This window comes from Saccostrea cucullata, unplaced genomic scaffold, assembly GCF_032062105.1.
Source record: "Saccostrea cucullata isolate Sc308-1 unplaced genomic scaffold, CSIRO_AGI_Scuc_v1 ctg11340, whole genome shotgun sequence".
Taxonomy (NCBI): domain Eukaryota; kingdom Metazoa; phylum Mollusca; class Bivalvia; order Ostreida; family Ostreidae; genus Saccostrea; species Saccostrea cuccullata.
In genome coordinates, this window is record NW_026922994.1 from 510 (window position 1) to 19561 (window position 19052).

The window sequence follows — 19052 nt, forward strand, 5'->3', positions numbered from 1 at the left end:
GCATATTGCCAGGGACATTGTTTAGGTATCTATTATAGCTTACAGTCTAAGCATCATTCCTCAGAAAAGGGTTGCTTATGCATCAGGTTAATGAATAAAACTATGGGAGAAGTGAATTCAAATTTGAGGAAGAAATAAACAATAACCTGAAGAAATAAAAAAATTCAAATATTGAAAGGCAAGAATATACAAATATATACAGGCATATAGTATCATTTGTATCAACCAGAAAAATTATTTTACACTTAATTGAAAAAAATGTTGACCCTACTCCCCAATACTCCCTGTCTGTTTTATGATAGGAAATATAATTTTAGGCATCAAGTAAATTTTAGAACAATGTCTACACATTCATATAACACATATTAAAGAAATGAAGATATTTTGAAATATATTTTGATCAACATCACAAAATTTATGTAATACGCCCAAACTGGCGGATGATGAAATAAGCAATTAAATGTTCTACTTTCCTATTTGTAAGCATTATGTGTCCAGTGGTAAGGAGCCTATTAGGATAGCATAAAAAAAGAATGTACCAATGTTAATAATTGATTTATCATAAAAAAAATTTATTTCCTTCTCCTTCGGGACTTTTTTATTCTCATGTTCATAACTAAATCTAAACATAAAAAAATGCTGGCCTTATAATGAAGAAAGGGGCCTCTTTCAAAATAGATAATTTCTCAGGGCTGCGGGGTCAGGGGTACCAGGGGGGTACTTTGACTAAAAATGAATTAATGCTTTGAAATCTGCCCTTTGATAAGCAATGGTGCCTCTTTCGAAATTTGTGAATTTCATGGCTTTTGGATTAAAACACGAACCAAATATAATCACTGGAAAGTTGATACATGATACTCAGGTGACCTATAAGGCCCGAGGGCCTCTTGTTATGTTGTTTTATGGACTTAAATACTGTTCATTATCGCCATATCCCTTCAAGGTATCTAATATTTTTTCTCTTTTGCAAAAGGCAAAAGACTCTTTAACTGTTTAAACATATACAAAAACCAGATGAGAAAAAAACATTCATGAATAACCCTGGTATTATGATTAACTGGATTTTTTTTTCTTTAAAGCTTTTCTACACGAGGTTGTCTTTTTAAGTTATCATTTAAAGTGTGCAGTTTTGTAACAAGAACAAAAGGTACCAAAGAATCCAGTGTGCACTGTAATTGTTTGTTTATTTTGAATTGTGTGAACTTGTGAAAAACTAATAATTATTTTTTTTTAAAACAATAGATGGCGTAAAGGCTAGCCTCCTCTCTGATATTACTAAGCTTAATAAGCTTATCTGACTTTAACAATTATTCCATGAATATAAAAATTTAAGATCAACATTTAAGTGACGTTTCGGGTTTAAAGGCATATTATTGGTTAAATTTTAATCTTCCGTGATGAAAGCTATATATAAAGCTGTGGATATTTTCAAAAAACACTTTATTCCAGAAACGCTTTTGTTAAAAAAAGATAAGGAAGTTAAACCATGGCAATGATGTGGGCAGCGCTCCTTATGTCCGCCATCGTATGTACAAGTTCCCAGTACATTTACTCGAAAGATCGTTGTGCCAGTAATGGAGAGAAAATGTTGCAGATTCGAGATCTTCTGATCAAACAAATTAGGATCCAAGAATCTGTAGATTCCCTCGGGCGGATGGTGAAGAGACTGGAGGAAGATGTTACCAAGACCCATGAAGATGTTCGAATTGTCAGGAAAGGTAAATTTCTCTCTCTCTCTCTCTCTCTGCAGTTTGTCTGGATGTTCATTGATATGATAATTACATAATCATCAATTGATTTCTTTTACATTCGGGTTAAAAACATAAAACGGATTGTCGAGATTACTATTTACATAGACACAACGAGTCTAGCATTTATCTAAAAGATCCCCAAGTGTACTAAGATATGGAGAATCAGAGAGGAGGTTGGTCATATATTTATTCCTTTTTCTTTCAGAGTTACACATATATAAAGATTGCAAGGACCTCTATATAAATGGTAATACAGTATCTGGTGTGTATGAGATATATCCATTATAGGATTAAACGTTCTTTTTGAAAAATTTATCGATGTGTAAACTCTTGACATTTTACTCACAAACTAAATAAAAGTGCGAAGCACTTTTATGTTGAGTTTGTGAGTAAAATGTCAAGAGTTTACACATCGATAAATTTTTCAAAAAGAACGTTTAATTCTTATAATTCCAATATCGAATTTTTATAAAAATATTTAAATTATTTCTCCTTGAGGCCTCCATACAATCCGTTATTTCTGGACGGCGTAGGAATACATTTTACCGTAGAGGAACGTAATCGAGATGAATTTCGACAGAGTTCAACTTAAATTGTCAAAACAATCTACAAATAAACTTATAACAACTAATCGAATGTTGTTTTAGTCAACAAATATCGTAATTATCGAGTTTACTTCAGAATAGTTCGTCTTTGACCATGGCCATGTTGACATAAACAACAACTCTCATAATGAAAGTTGCAGACCGACGACGCCTTCAATTTGCACTTGTTTATTCAAATATTGAGGAACAAATCAACAATATGAATTTGATGCTAATAGGGCAAGAGTTTGAGGTACGTTTCTTTTCCCTGTCAAAACGATAACAGTTACAGACTGAGCTTATTTTCTACGTATGAACGTTGAGACAGCGATTTTTAAAATTCACACTCGTGATCGGACAGTGACATAAACATTTTCACGGCGTCCATCAGTTAGGCAGTCTAGTATGTTGCCAGTTTTGTTTAAGCCCTAATTAAATTTAAAGTTTCTTGTATTCATTATTTAGCCAGAACAGACCCAGAAATGTTTATACGATAACCCAGTAGTGTCATCAAGAAAGTAGTTCTGATTGAAAGAATTTATCGATGTGTAAAAATTTTATGGAACGTGTTTTCGTCCAATCAAAACACAGGAAATCAATAGATAAAATGAAGATTGGAATTATTTGGTAATAACAGCAAGGTCAGCGTCTTCTGTGACATGATGACAGAAGGTGGAGGGTGGACGGTAAGATCTCTCTATCCTTCTCTCAATCCCCCTTTCTCCTTCTGCTATCTTCTCTCAATCTCCCTCTCCCTCCCACTTTCTCTCTCTGCTTTTCTCTCTCTCTATCTAAAGAAAAAGATAAATTAGACTTTACGCTTAATATATAATAATTTTAGTCAATAACATCTTCAGATCTTCTTGCTGAAAACGAACTTGAATGGTATTAGCATGAAACTGGTATTTCATTTCACTTCAACTTCACGTAACTAAGTATTTTTATCGTTTACATGTTAAAAGGAAAGAAGAGAAGGACCGTATAGATAAAAGATTTCATTATATATTCTCGAAATATAGCTACGAAAAACAGAATGAAAAAGGGGAATATTAAGATGAAATTAAGAGAATTAAAATTCATAAGAAAAATTATTATGCTTCAAGGTTATTTCGTATCTGTTTTATCAGCTATAAAAGTTACAAATTGGCCTTTATAGTTTCGCCACAGTCTGTATTGAAATTTGAATGTAAATTTTAAACGTTTAAAAAATAATAGGAATTAGAAATGAGCGGCGAAATGATAAAATATGATGATCATTCCATTATTTTGATTTTTGTTTCATTATATATAAAAGGCAATTCAGAAGCGGATAAGCGGTTCTGTTGGTTTCAACAGAAAGTGGGCGGACTATAAAAAAGGTTTTGGGGACCTAAAAGATTCCTACTGGATAGGTGAATATTTCTTTAACCAATTATTTAATAAATAGAATCTTAGATATATGTGTTGGTCTTAGTTTAAACAACCTTTCTTATTCTATGAGTGGTTATAAAGATCTCTTAATTTATAAATTCATGTACATTTGATACAAAATTAAATTGATTACTGACACATCTCTGCATAATATTTAAATGCATTGGTTGCATTTTATTAAGGCGACCCAGAAATATTTTTTTTTTCTTTATCGTGTTTACGTTTGCCTACTTCAATACAACAAATCGACGCCGTAGTATTAAAAGGTCGTATGTAAATTTTTTTGGAGTTTCAAAATTTGACGTGAATGACAAAAAACTGTTTAGAGCAAAAAATAAAAGGCATATTGTTTGGTTGTTTGATAAATCGTATGAAAGACCCTATTGAATAATAAATGTTATTATTTTGTATAGTTTTTAACAAAGTTTAAAGGAAAATAAAGCAAAAATAATTGAAAATACTTTATAAGATTTATAATTACTTCTGTTAAGGTTAAAATAAAAGTCTTATCTGGTACTTACGACCTTATTTAACTTTACAGGCAAGGTTTCTCCTGCTTTGTACAGGGTTGTATGTACCACTTACGACCTTTTATAATCATTTTTCTATTAATAATATTATGATTATCAGATTATTTTACTCATATCATTTTGATAAAAGAATAACATCTTTTAACGTAGAATATCAATATGGAATAATAGATGTTTGAATAATTTACATACATATTAGTAATATCCAATCATCTGCATATTTTATACAACTATTTTTATCCTAATATGGAAGACTGATTTCTATTTATCCCAAAAATTGGACCTGGAATTCCTTTTTAAACTTATTCCCCATGTTCTCTAAATTTAACCTTAGATAAATGAATGATTATTTTCTCCCAAGCACATGGAGACAGTGGATAACTTGTACCAGCAATAACATACATGTAATACAAAATACACTAAAGCTAGTCGTTGAAATGTTTATTTGAACTAAACTGATAACAACAGCAAAATGAAAAAACAAAAATGATAAAAACCATGTCTACAAAGTGTATTTTTTTTTTACATAATTGAAATTATAATCGCTAGAAATGGTATAATTATCATTCTAAACAAAATTTGACATTTTATATTATGAATCTGTCAATAACATCAAAGAACAGGTTATCTCTTAGATTAACAATCATATGAATTTGTATTGCAACAAAAAAAATTTAAAAATTCAACCCTAACAAACATGCAACTCTTGAATAAAATTGAATGAAGAGGCAGCTCCCTCACAATAATGTAACAATTAATGTATTAACCGGGTAACTAAAAATTTTAACAATAATAAGCCAAAATTTTAACAATAATAAACCAAAATCTTACATAGTGTAACAATATCCGCATTTTAATGGAAAAAAGATCTAAATTAAAAAAGCACTTTGAAATCAGTCACTGACAAATTCGCTAGATGCGTCTAGGACAGGGAAATTTTAATTGTCAATGTCAGATTCATCAGAACCGTTCGGTTCTGGCAAGGCATCTGTATCTCCTTCATGCGGTAAAGCCTTGAAGAAATCCTGGTGAGCACGTGGAATCAAGCCTCTCTGACAGAGTGTTTGAAGATCTTTATATTTTGCCTCAGAAATTGGAATTCTGTGGGTGTACAGCGGTTTCAGTGGATACTGATGCAACTGCATACAATCAACCTTACTTTTTCTTTTTCTTCCTTGTAAGGGCATTGCTCGAAACTCATCATCAAACTCATACTTGAAGTAAATTGTGTCTGGGTTTTCTTTCTTGTATTGGAAAACATGAATTTTATTCCAATGCACATTTTCTCCTGTGGAATCCTTTCTACGATTGCAGCTCACCACCTTCTGTGCACACTCTTTGAATTCCAACACCATTTCATTGCCTAGTTCCTTTACCTGGTACTTTGGATCTTTGCGCTTTGCATTTTTGATCGCTGTGATCCAGTCAGATGTGGTGAATATTTCTGATTTCTTCGTTGCACATTCTATTGTGGCATGCACACTGTCCCCCTCCATTTGAGAGTGACCACGCTCAAAATAGTAATGAGTCAAGACATTTATAGGAAGATTAACAACAGTGTACAAACACATGGTGCTGAATTGTAAGTTCCGTTGTTGTCCTGTACAACTGTCGGAAAAGTATACAATTTCTTCCTTTGGCCCCACACTCTTGTTAAATAGAAACAAACATGTGGCAATTTCACAACTTCCTCTTTTGGCATCTGTTTCGTTCCAGATATTACAGACAACAGATTTAGAATTCATATCATAAATTGTAAAATTGTAGGTGGCCAACTTTCTAGAGTAGTAGGCATCAGATACAAAAATTTGCGGTGTAATAAGAACCTTTTGTAGATCAAAATTCAAAACCATAACTTGATCATTAGCTCTTAACTTATCAGCCTGTTTCTGTGCTCTGGCATTTTCTTTTCTCTTTAAGTGTTTCTTGTGCTCTTCAGATGATGCCTCCTTTTCTGAATCAGGTAACAGTTTATAAGCTTCACAAATGGTGCACAGATCTTTTTTCGGCTTATGAAAGCCCAAATTAAATTCTTCCCCAAATATTCTATCATACAGCCAAAATTTCTTTGGTTCCATTCCATCTTCTGAACATTTTTCCCGATAAAGTTCGTACATTTTTGATATAGATAAATCTTTCGAGAGATATCTTCTTTGAGTGTTTATTCTACAATAATGTGAGCTTACAGTTGGGAAAGACCGTATGTGTTCCCGAATGTACTCTTTAGAAGGAGAACGCAATTTGGCCAACTCTTTGCAGCTACCAAGAGTCCTTTTTAGGGTGTCTCACTCACATAAGAGCGGTGTGTCGATTGCATGCCATTCTCCAGATATTGAAGATTGAAAATGGTCAAAAATTCTCCATTTGTCAATTTCTTTGGTGTAAATAAGAAGCTATTTTCCTCCCTTTTGCCGTCATCTAAGTTTTATGCGCCTGAGTAAGTCATGTTGTCCGTTTTCTTACCTTTCCAACGACACCAAACTCGTCTTGATCCGATAATAAATAAGAAATTTATGAGCTTTTGAAAATTCCACTTTGTACGGCCTAACTTTTGAATGCCATCAGGGATTCTATTCATATTTGGTATACGGCTATATAAAAATGAAATACAGGTCAAGGTCGATATTGGTTACTTTCCAGAAATTCCTGGTGGAGTTATGCCCCCTTTTGCACCAAATTGGTATCAAATTCATGGTTTCCGACTGATAACTTTTGAATGCCTTCAGGGAGTCCATTCATATATGGTTTACAGCTCTATAGAAATGAAATACAGATCAAGTTCGATTTTCGTTACACTCCACTAATTCTTGGTGGAGTTATTCACCCTTTTGCACCAAATTCCTATCAAATTCATTGTGTCTGACTGTTAACTTTTGAATGCCTTCAGGGATTCAATTCATATTTGGTACACGGCTATATATTCCTGATATACAGGTCAACTTCGATTTTGGTTACTTCCACCTACTAGTATTCTTGGCGCAATTATGCCCCCCTTTTAACCAAATTCCTATAGAATTCATGGTTTCCAACTGATAACTTTTGAACACCTACATAGCTCAATTCATGAGGAATGTTGCTTTCGAAAATTCCGCTTCATCATTTTACTAGATACAGTAATACAGTAGGACCTCATTAAAACATTTTTATTGGGAGCCATCTTATTGGCCCATGTTATTAGTAAGGTCGCGTTATATCGAGGTTTTATATACATAAATATGTTTAAATGAATAGAAATGGGAGCCATACAACAACTGCAGTATATTCAAACCCGTGTTACATTGACGTGTGTTATATCAAGGTCATACTGCAACCCTTGCCAGTCAGTATTGCTCAGTGTAGGCATCTTCAGTGATTGCCCGCAATCACAAAATCTCTAGTTTCTTTACCTTATGCATTCATATTTACTAATATATATCTGTTTTCAGCAATGTCGATTCCCAGTATGAACATTAAAAGCCCAGAAGCTAGGCATTTCTGAGTGGCATTGGAGATCGGTGATTCCTGTTTGCATCAAAGAAGGCGAGAGTGAATATGATATAACAGACTGGCTGAGTCTGGGCGGGCACTGTCAAACGAGGAGAAGGCGAGATTGAATATGATATAACAGATTGGCTGGGTCTGGGCGGGCACTGTCAAACGAGCAATGCTGAACCTGTTCCTGATCAAATAAAACAGACTATTACTAGGATCATGAAGCCTCTTGAATCCTTGTACTTTGACAAAACAACAGCATCATGGAACTACAAGACAGATTGTACCGATAAGTGTTAATGGTGATTCTATGTTATACAGTAGCTTTAGCTCTATTTTGTGTGAGAGTTAAGCCCCCTTTTAACTTAGAAATTTGACGAAATATCCTTGTTAGCGCTCGAGCAAATTCATTTATCATCCGATTAGCATAAAATTTATACAGTAGCTTTAGCTCAATATCTCATGATAGTTTGAAGATGAGTTCTGACCGAATATTTTTGTGCGAGTTATGCCCCTTTTCCTCTTAGAAAATTGACGAAATATCCTTGTTAGCGCTCTAAATTTGAAAAAAAAAAGTTGAATTCAAAATATGTATAGGAATATTGCCTTTGAAAACTCAAACAATAGCAGAAAAAAATGGGGGGGGGGGGGGGGGCGTCGGGGGATATCGGAATGCTGTTCTCATTTTCTATACACACCAGACTTGGAACTTTACAGCAATATATTTATATTAAAGCAAGTTAAAAGGCTATTTGTATTCTTATTCTGCCTCCATATTCACTTTTAATTGTTGAAATTCAAATATTGTTAACTGAGTTAGTGTCACTGCTAGACTACACTACAGAAATGTGAGGGTACTGCCTAATATACAGCAACCAAATTCAACATATGTTGATTCTTTGTTCTTTCTATTCTTTCCAGGTGTATTATCCATAGACCAACAAACAATTACAGAAGGCTTTGTCTCGGATATGTCCAACTCCCGGGGCAGATCAATGATATTTAGTCTCCTTTCACGACTATTCGGCTCAGACACCTCAGTCAGAGTGGTGAATATTTGTGGTTCCTCAACTGTCAACGAGCCATCAGTTAGGGAATTAGCCTTTGAAGTTATATTTGAGGAAAGTGAGTACTACTCTTCGCCATCGGAATCTCCTTCCAAGTTGCAAAGTGAATCTACGGTGACAAGACGTTCACCTCGCATTTCACAGAAAGCTCCTTTATTAAAGGACATTGATTGTAGTACTAGTGGAGTCTTCAAGTTCATACCAGACATAGTTCTCGAAAGCACATCCAAATAACACTTGCTTGTTGAAATAAAAAAGGGAGGCTATTATGTCCGCAATCGGTATCTCAATTGAGATATATGCTAATGCCAGCAGCAATCAAGCAAGGCTCAGCTGTGGGTGTCTTGATATGCACGAATCAGACACTTCTAGAGAAATGCATCTTAGCTGACAAGGAAGTGAGGTTTGAGAGAAATTACTTCAAGTTGAGCGATCATTCTCTTGTGGCGGACATGGAAATCCTCTTTTCAAATATCTATATCCGACCCATGACAACGAAATAATGGTTCATATTAAAGAAAAAATTGACAACTTTGAAGGTATTGCTCCAAAATGAGCCTAGAACACTGCAATTTAAATATTTTTTAGCCCAAACAGGGCTCATATCAGCAATTTGTTAACACTGCGTCAACATTTTGCACAGCCTCAAGGGGATGTCCTACATAGACAACATATTGGCACACGAAGTTGAAAATGTTCAAATGTTAACACACGACGGACGACGCCCGACGGACGAAAACAGATAGCAATAGGTCACCTGAGTAATTTTAGGCTCATAAGTAATGAAGTGATTTATGATTAAATGTCCAGAGTTACAGGCATTTGGATGCAATGCCCCGACTATTCAAGCTGTGTTGGGGTAATTAAGAGTAGAGCAGTGTCTAGTGTGGTCAAGAATAATGAGTCTTTCATGAGTGGAGTAATGGGAGCCATTGTTCGTAGAATTGGGAGTCGTGTATTGAGTTAAGTTCAAACTAGGTTATGACAGTTTGATAATGGATATATACACAGTGGAATTAAAAAGTTATAATTGCTCTGTCACCTCCGTGACATTATTCATGAATATTTATCAGCCGTTACGTAATTAGTAATGCACATAATTTTGAAATAAAAATTAGATTATAAACTAAATGAAATCGAATTTTACAGGGTGAACTATAATGTCGAATCTGCTTGTTTGTCAGCTGCATTTGGGCCAACCCATCCTTGTAAGTCTTGCTAGCACGTCCAATGAATTCCACGTATTTTCCAGAGCTGTCCTCTCCAAGAACAAACTGACTACACTCAAGTTCGTGATGCTCGTCATGCCCCCTTAAACCAAATAGTTTACAGTTGTAGAAAAACATGGTATGTTGTAGACTTTCGAACTGCCATCCCCAAATACACCTTTCTCCCGCATGCTTTCCTCATCCTGTGGCATAATGGGCTCAGCTTGCTTTATCGCCGTTCCAAACCCGCGCTTCAGAAGGTCTTTCATTTTGCTGTCAAGAATTTTCCGGAATTCATTAAACCTTGGGTCATTATTGTCCAAAATGTTTTTGTCGAAAACGTTTTTATTTCTGAGGTGGCGCAATATCCCACACGATATAAGGTCAGAGCTCGGGGAGGGTATTCAATGCCATCTTTTCTCCGAGTTTCCACAATAAAGCGCCCCAGGTAGAAATTCAATTGTTCTGCCGTCATTAAATGTAAAAGTGGTATTTCATCAACGGAATTACCATAACGTTTTTCTCGCCATTCCTCAAAAACCTTGAGCGCCCAGGTGGTATTTATCTTGGTGTTAGCATTCTCGTTCGACGCAATCAATTTTGAAATTTCATCATCTGTCACGGGTTTTCCGAACCGTTCACCGTTATCATCACCAGGTTCCGATTTTACTGGTCGAGGCTTTGATTCGGAAATATCAGCTGCAGGGTCCACTGTATCTAGGTTGAAAGACCCAAATGCGGTACGAATTTCACTGTCCATATTTTCGACACCATTTAAAAGCACTTCACATAGACCCTCTGATATGGCATTTTCTTCTTCAACTGCATCAAATACCTGCGAGAGTTCGAGATCTTCGTCGGTAACTCCAAAGTCTAAATCGCCCAGGTTAATAGTCGACAAATGCAAATCATCTAGACCTAGTACGTCCACCCTCCTCAACTTAATCTACGTTAATGACTTAATGCGCAGAATATCACGAAGAGTTAGCGGGAAATGACTACGGAATGTCCCGGAGTCAATAGAACCAATAATATGCCGGTTGCAGCGCGAGAAATGATAACGAAATCTATCGAATGCTGTCGATACTTTCGCGCCTCTATTACGAAAACCCCTGATATTTTCGCGGGTTATTTTCCGGTATAAATTCCCGCGCTGTTTCAAGGAAAATTTTCGCCCTAATATTTCGAGCTTTCTAATTGGTCCATTGATACTAGTCAGTTAAATTACATTTTATCTCGTGAATCATAATAATCAAGGGGGCGGAGACTCGATTGCTTCGCAAACTCGTCACCGCCCTCTTGATTATCCATGATCACACCCTATTACCGGCAACTAGTACGACAGATGCAACTGTGACAACAGACGCGAAAGTTGTAGATCGCATCACAGGTAGGTGATTTTAAACTAAATTTGTGGCAATTTAAAACATCCATTTATTAAGGACAGTGCTTTCCTGATTTGGTCAAACCATAAACTTCTTCTTCTTAGAATATAAAATCATGATTTACTCATTAAAATGGAAAAGAGGAAAGTTAAAAATTTACAGTCGTCTACCGAAAATTGGTCAAACTCAGCTTATTTCATTAAAACTGTTACTTCAATGTCAGATTTTTTTGTATATAAAAAATTAAGGCTCTTTACGATCAAAGTACAAAATGTGAATAGTCTTACTTGTTTAAGAAGCGTGCTGCAAACGTTTGATTTTGGTGGGTAAACATTTTTTGACTATTCACATTTTGTACTTAGATCGTAAAGAGCCTTAATTTTTTATATACAAAAAAAATTCTGACATTGAAGAAACAGTTTTAATGAAATAAGCTGAGTTTGACCAATTTTCGGTGGACGACTGTAAATTTTTAACTTTCCTCTTTTCCTTTTCCATTTTAATGAGTAAATCAAGGTTTTATATTCTAAGAAGAAGAAGTTTATGGTTTGACCAAATCAGGAAATCACAATACTGTAATAAATGGATGTTTTAAATAGCCACAAATTTAGTTTAAAAATCACCTACCTGTGATGCGATCTACAACTTTCGCGTCTGTTGTCACAGTTGCATCTGTCGTAATAGTTGCCGGTAATAGGATGTGATGATACACTCGATAAAATGTACTTTAACTATAACTTGTACTGTTAATTATCACCTGTGGTCCTCCCTAGGAAGGCTACGCTATTGTTCATCTTTATTCTAATTTCCATGATTTTCAGCAGTAGAGGAAATATTTTGAAGCAAATTTATTAAGATGAGACACTAAATAATTATCGGATGGGTTGACATACTTCAGGATTTTCCTTTTCAGAAGTTAGGGTACTGAGAACTTATTCTAATCCGGATCCCCACGGGGTCGCTAGAGAGGGAAAATCGTGCTTTGCTAAAGGGGATGTGTTCCCAACCTGTTAAATATGTGTGATGTGGTGATTTTTACAATAGAGTTATCTCTCTTTGTTTTCATACACTGTTTGTCATTGAGGGTAATTTCCGCATCTATTTTTAGTAACAGAAATTCTGTTCAGCTAAAGTATTTGAGATATTCATTTAAAATAATTTTTGTCATTGTCATTTTTCAAATAATGATGGAAAATACACATTAGTTTTTATTTAAATGTATTGTTTAATATTTTGATAATTTCAACATCACTTCCTGTGATCACGTGACTTCATAGTTTATGATTTTGCACGAAATGTTTCGCGCTATGAAGGCTGTGTGTTGAACTGTAACATTGTTGAAGCTGAATATTATCTCTAGCTAGGTGTACCAACTGTAAGTTTACATTTTTTAATACAGCTTTGCTCATAATAGTAAAGTATGTTTTGGTAGGGTTATTTTAATATTTGTAAAGTCTGAAAATAGTTATTTTAATAGAATAAGTTCAGCATGTTTTGTTGATAAACGTTCCATATAATATTGGCTATTCATTTTATTTCTAGTGATGTTTAATAGACTTTTGTTATGAAGAAGTTTAAATTTATTTTACAAGATATACTTTTATTATTGTTTACAACTGTAATTAGAGGTAACATAGGTATATTGATTTTTGGTTAGGTTGTACAGTATCACTGTGGTCGACGGTGACCTTGACCTGAGTTTGTGCATTGTGGCCCTAGTTGGGGTAAGATTTATATGAAAGCATGTTATATATTTATTCATGAGATTATTATGAGTGTAATATGTTATAAATCTTTATAATGGAAAGGTCAACTGTCTGTCAAATTTTGTAAAATTATTTTTATTCATATTTTTTTAGTAATGCATCATTACATTCGTGTGAATTTACATTTGTAAGTAATGTCATGTTTCTCTTATTTTTCATTTGTACAGCACACTGTCATTACCGCCAATATCATTACCATTATCATAATTTGTAATATCATTGATATTCATAATTAATAAACTTATAAAAAGAACAAATCTGGTTATCACAAATGGCGTCGTGGACAGGATTAGTTAATGGTTAACTCGGATTATATGGCAGTGTGATGTGCATAATTTAGGTCTCCAGTATCAACATGAGAGTTAATGGTTCAGTGACGATATGATGTGAAGAGCTGTTTCGGACAACTAGACCAATTTAAGATTTATTCGGTAGGAGAGTTACAGTGTATTATTTATCACCATGTCGGCAGAAGAATTAAAAGCCAAATTGACATTTCAAACTATGAAGACTGAAAAATTAGAACATGAACTAATAAAAGCAAACACCATTATTGAAAAATTAAATGCAGATGTACATAACATGAGTTTCGCTAAATCAGAAGAACATAAAACTGTTTTCATAGCAAGGGAGAAGAAAATACCAAAACTGTGTGGACGACCTATAAGTGTTAATGACCCAGACATATGCGAGTGGATTCATGATGTAAAACAACACTTAAAAACAATTGAACCATTAGATGCCAAACTTGATTTCATTTACGACAACATTGGTGGACAATGTAAGGACGAAATACGCTTACGACCAGAGAACGAAAGGGATACTCCAGAAAAAATATTTAACATTATACGTTCAGTGTTTACTAATTACCAAACTACTACAACAACAGTTTTACCAGCGCAACCAAGAACAGGGTGAAACTCTACAAAAGTACTCACTAGCGTTGATGAAGCTTATGGAGAAGATCCACAACAAGGATTCAAGTGTGATTACCGATCAGGACACAATGTTGAAAGAAAAATTTGTTGATGGAATTCGGGATGACAGTCTGAGAAGAGAGATGAGACGTTACTTACATCAGTTCAAGGATATGAACTTTCCTAAATTTAGAGAGACAGTGATTGACTGGTCAGAAGATTATAGAAGTCGTAATCTACCACAACAGTGTTCATCAGAAGGAGCCAAAGTACAGCTAGTTGATTCGTTGGAAGACATAAAGAAGTTATTACTGAAGCAACAACAGCAACTGGACAGACACAGCAGAGAATTGCAGACGCTAACAGAAAAGTTCAATTCTACCGCAAGATGTGCAGAACCCAAACAGCCTAAGAGACAGATTGACAATGTTAAGAAAAACTATGTGACGTGTTTCAAGTGCAGTGGCAAGGGTCATAAAGCAAATCAGTGTCCATCTGTTTTCCCATCAGAAGCTAGGAAAAGTAACTCCAAGCAAGATGTTAATAAACAGGGGGAATAACAACTTCTGTAGTGAAGAGTCGAACTGCAGGAGTGGAAATTGAAGACTCGCAAACAGACATTCATAACCGAGTTTTTGACAAAGGAATTGGACCTTGTCCCGTAAAGTCAGTGAAAATTGAAAACCAAGATACAATGTGTTTGTTAGACACTGGTTCTCAAATTTCAACAGTGACAGAAACATTTTTTAGAAGTCTACTTGATAATAAGCCAAAACTTCATGATGTTACTTCTTGGATGAAGGTGACTGTAGCTAACAACCTACCTATTCCATACCTTGGATATGCGGAAGTTGAGATTAGCATCCCAAGTATAGTCACAATTCCAAATGTTGGTGTATTAGTTGTGAGGGATCCCGATGACGATATTGGTCGAGAACGGAAGAGCCGAGTACCAGGAGTCCTTGGAAGTAATTTCTTCAAACTTCTGAAAACTCATTTGGAGTCCGTGTCTGATACCAAAGATAAACTTTTGTGTGACGCATGGAATGTTGTGTTATCCATGTATCAAATGACATCAGAAGTTAACAGGCTTAGTTTTGCCAAAGTTGGACGAATTCCAGTAAAAGTACCAGCTGAATCCATGGTAACTGTGATGTGTACTACACGACAAAGCCGAGGATGTTCGAATGTACTAGTACAGGCAATTCAAAGTCCTCATGGAAATTTACCACGCAATGTGATGGTGATAGACTCTTATTCAGAGATTTCAAATGGAAGAGTGCCAGTACGAGTGATAAATTTAGGGACTGAGGATGTGTGGTTAAATCCTAAGACGAGGATAGGGACAGTTCAAGAAGCAGAAATAGCAGATTCCTTACATAATTCTGTTCAAGTGACAGTGAAGGATAATGAAATTCAAGTCCAAATTGATGGAGAGACAGAAATAGCTTCAGATATTACCGAACATGGAAATGGAAAAATCAAATTACACGGACATGACTTTGATATAGACACCACTCTTAGCAGTGAACAACAGCGAAAACTTGCACACTTATTGCAGAAACATAAAGCAGCATTTTGCAAAGATGAAGAAGACTTAGGATTTACAGCCACGGTAAAGCACCACATAGAACTGACTGATAACAAACCCATCGCTGTTCCACATAGACGGGTACCACCCCACATGATGCAAGAGGTGAAACAGCTCATTCAGAAGTTCCTTGATCAGCAAGTAATTAGACCAAGTACTAGTCCATACGGAGCTGCAGCTGTATTGGTTCGGAAAAAGGATAAATCACTTCGATTATGTGTAGACTTTCGTCTTCTTAACCAAAAGACAGTTAAGGATGCTTTTCCCTTACCGAGAATTGAAGAGTCATTGGATGCTTTATGTGGATCAAAGTATTACAGCACCATTGATTTAGCGCAAGGTTACTATCAAGTCGCTTTAGATGATGAGTCGATACCAAAGACCGCATTCCGTATAGGATCTGGAGGATTGTACGAATACCTTAGATGCCTATGGGTTTGTGTAACAGTCCAGGAACTTTTCAACGTTTGATGGAAGCATGTCTTGGAGACAAGAATTTTGAGTTTCTACTGATATACTTAGATGATATTTTGGTTTACTCATCAACTTTTGAACAACACCTAGAAAGACTTGATTTTGTATTTTCAAGACTGACTAAACACGGTTTGAAAATTAATCCAAAGAAGTGCCATTTCTTCAAACAAGAAGTCAAGTATTTGGGACATAAAATTTCCAGTAAAGGCATTGAAACTGATCCCAGCAAAATATCTGCCATCACTACTTGGACTAAACCAAAATCTGAGAAGGAATTGCGTTCATTCTTAGGATTATGTTCGTACTATCGAAAATTTGTGAAAAACTTTAGTAAAATAGCTGCCCCATTACATGCTATCCTTACCAAACAGGAGAAGAAAACCAAGCGAACAAGGATAAAAATGGTAGATGGTTCATTTTGTGCGAGATGGAATGAAGACTGTGATCATGCATTTATGAAGTTGAAAGAAGCACTTACGACAACTCCTATCTTGGGATACCCGGACTTCAAGAGACAGTTCATCTTGGAAATTGATGCGAGTTACGACGGGTTAGGCGCAGTGCTATCGCAAGATCAGGATAAAGGACGTGTTGTCATAGCATACGCTTCAAGAAGTCTTCGTCCAACAGAGAAAAATATGTCTAACTACAGTTCTATGAAACTTGAACTACTTAGTTTGAAATGGGCTATAACAGAAAAATTCAGAGACTATTTGTTAGGAGGAAAATTCGTTGTTTACACCGACAACAATCCGTTAAGCCATTTTAAGACTGCTAAGTTAGGATCTGTAGAAATGAGATGGGCTGCTCAACTGGCGCAATTTGACTTTGAGATCATGTTCAGATCAGGACGTTCAAATAGGAATGCTGACGCACTTAGTCGAAAAACTGTTCATGCAGAATCCATTACAATGGAGGAAATGTCAGTGGCATGCTGTGCAGATAAAACAGAACATGTATACTCAGAAGAAATTCTTACTGATTTGGTGAAAAGTACAACATTAACTGATGTTCAGAGCTTACAGTCTAAGGAAAAATCAAAAGATGATTCTGAGTTTACAGCAACTAAGATGTTTCCAGAATTTTCCAAGGAAGAGCTTGCAAAATTACAATTGGAAGACATTTCGTTGGCTCCTGTTTTATCGTGGTTAAAGAAAGGACATAAACCAACATTGAGATTAATTGGGAAGGAACCACCCATTGCACGAAAACTACTGCATAAATGGGACAAATTAGTTCTCAAAGATGGTGTTCTATACAAAAAATGTCAAGACTCAGAGGGAGAATTTTTGCAGTTAATACTTCCAGAATCCTTGAAATATCAAGTATTGGACTCTCTGCATAATTATTCTGGTCATCAAGGAATTGAGAGAACTTTCGCACTCGTGAAAAGGAGATGTTTTTGGCCAGGAATGTATTCCGACATTCAACATTGGATCAAGAAATGTGAGCGCTGTATGATTGCCAAGGCTCCTATACCAACTGTTAGACCGCCAATTGGAAGTTTGATAGCTCATAAGCCATTGGAAATTGTTGCCATAGATTTTACTCTCCTCGAGAAATCTAGTGATGGAAAAGAAAATGTGCTTATCATAACAGATGTGTTTACACAAGCTATAGTGACCCCAAACCAAAAGGCAGTTACAGTGGCAAAAGTATTGGTGAAAGACTGGTTTTTCAAATTCGGCATACCTCATCGTATCCATTCTGATAGAGGAAGGAATTTCGAAAGTGATGTAGTCAAGGAATTGTGCAAGATCTATAACATTCAAAAGTCAAGGACGACTCCCTATCACGCCATTGGGAATGGACAATGTGAGCGATATAATCGTACGTTGCATGACAGATTAAAAACTTTACCACCCGAGAAGAAAAAGCGATGGCCTGATTATTTAGCTGAGATGACATACATCTACAATGCAACTCCACATGCGTCTACAGGTTTGTCGCCATACTATTTAATGTTCGGACGAAACCCACGTTTACCGATAGACTTGCTTTTAAATTCAGAGGAGAATCAGGAAGGTGTGGATGACTGGATTCTAGAGCATAACAAGAAAATGCAGGATATGATGAAGTTAGCTTCAGATAACATAGAGAGAAATGCTGAGAATAGACGAGATCGTTATAATGCTAATGCACATGAAAAACCTATTCCAGTAGGATCCATAGTGTTACTGAAGAATCACATTTTGAGCAGAAACAAGATTCAAGATCATTGGAACTCAACTCCATACAAAGTACTTGAAAAACGTGAAAATAACGTATATACAGTACAGTTGTTAGATGGTTCAGGAGAAAAGAAAACAGTTACCAGAACAGAACTGTTAAATACAGGAGAGTTTTGTGATTCCCTGAAGAAAGTCGATGCTGTGGACAACACCGAAAAAGATGAGGGAAGTGGATGGTCAACTCTCTATCCTCAACCTATGGAGAAAATATCACCTCAGAAAGATTTCAAGGATGAAGAAACACAATCAGACATACCAGCAGACCGGCAGTTACAGCCAGATGTGAATGGTGATGATTCTTCAGTGGGAATTCATAGTGAAAAATGTGAATCAAGTGAAAAATGTGAATCTAGTGAAAAATGTGAATCAAGTGAAAAATGTGATTCAATTTAAAAATGTGATTCAAGTGAAAAATGTGAATGCAATACAAATACTGGAAACTCCGTACATTCAGAGGATGCAAGAGAAAAAGCAGGGAAGCCGGTTCCGTTGCGCAGATCTTTAAGAACTACCGCAGGAAAACATTCGAATCCGAACAAGTTGCCACAATCAGTTTTAGAATCGCAAGAAATTTTTGTGTAAATATGATTTGAATCAGACATTTTGTAATATTTTTGAAAATTAGTGTATAGTTTTCTTCTGGAAAATATTTTTGTGTGTGTATATT

General features: G+C 35.5%; 1 protein-coding gene and 2 pseudogenes across 2 annotated transcripts; 2 read left to right on the top strand and 1 right to left on the bottom strand.

The window, feature by feature from the left end:
- The first annotated feature begins 1269 nt into the window (after positions 1–1269).
- Positions 1270–3980, top strand: LOC134262900 (angiopoietin-2-like). Of its 2 annotated transcripts, none has more exons than XM_062745223.1 (4): positions 1270–1718; positions 1957–2032; positions 2958–3021; positions 3630–3980. In XM_062745223.1, exons 1-4 carry the CDS (start codon positions 1487–1489, stop codon positions 3759–3761), a joined length of 504 nt encoding a protein of 167 aa, XP_062601207.1. In that variant the 5' UTR covers positions 1270–1486; the 3' UTR covers positions 3762–3980. The 2 variants fall into 2 exon arrangements, 1 of the variants encoding a protein (XP_062601207.1); XR_009991132.1 differs by having other exon boundaries at positions 1373–1718; positions 1957–2047; positions 2973–3021; positions 3630–3973.
- A 3528-nt stretch (positions 3981–7508) lies between these two features.
- LOC134262901 (uncharacterized) lies at positions 7509–9504 on the top strand (annotated as a pseudogene).
- A 120-nt stretch (positions 9505–9624) lies between these two features.
- LOC134262902 (zinc finger MYM-type protein 2-like) lies at positions 9625–10781 on the bottom strand (annotated as a pseudogene).
- Positions 10782–19052: the final 8271 nt, after the last annotated feature.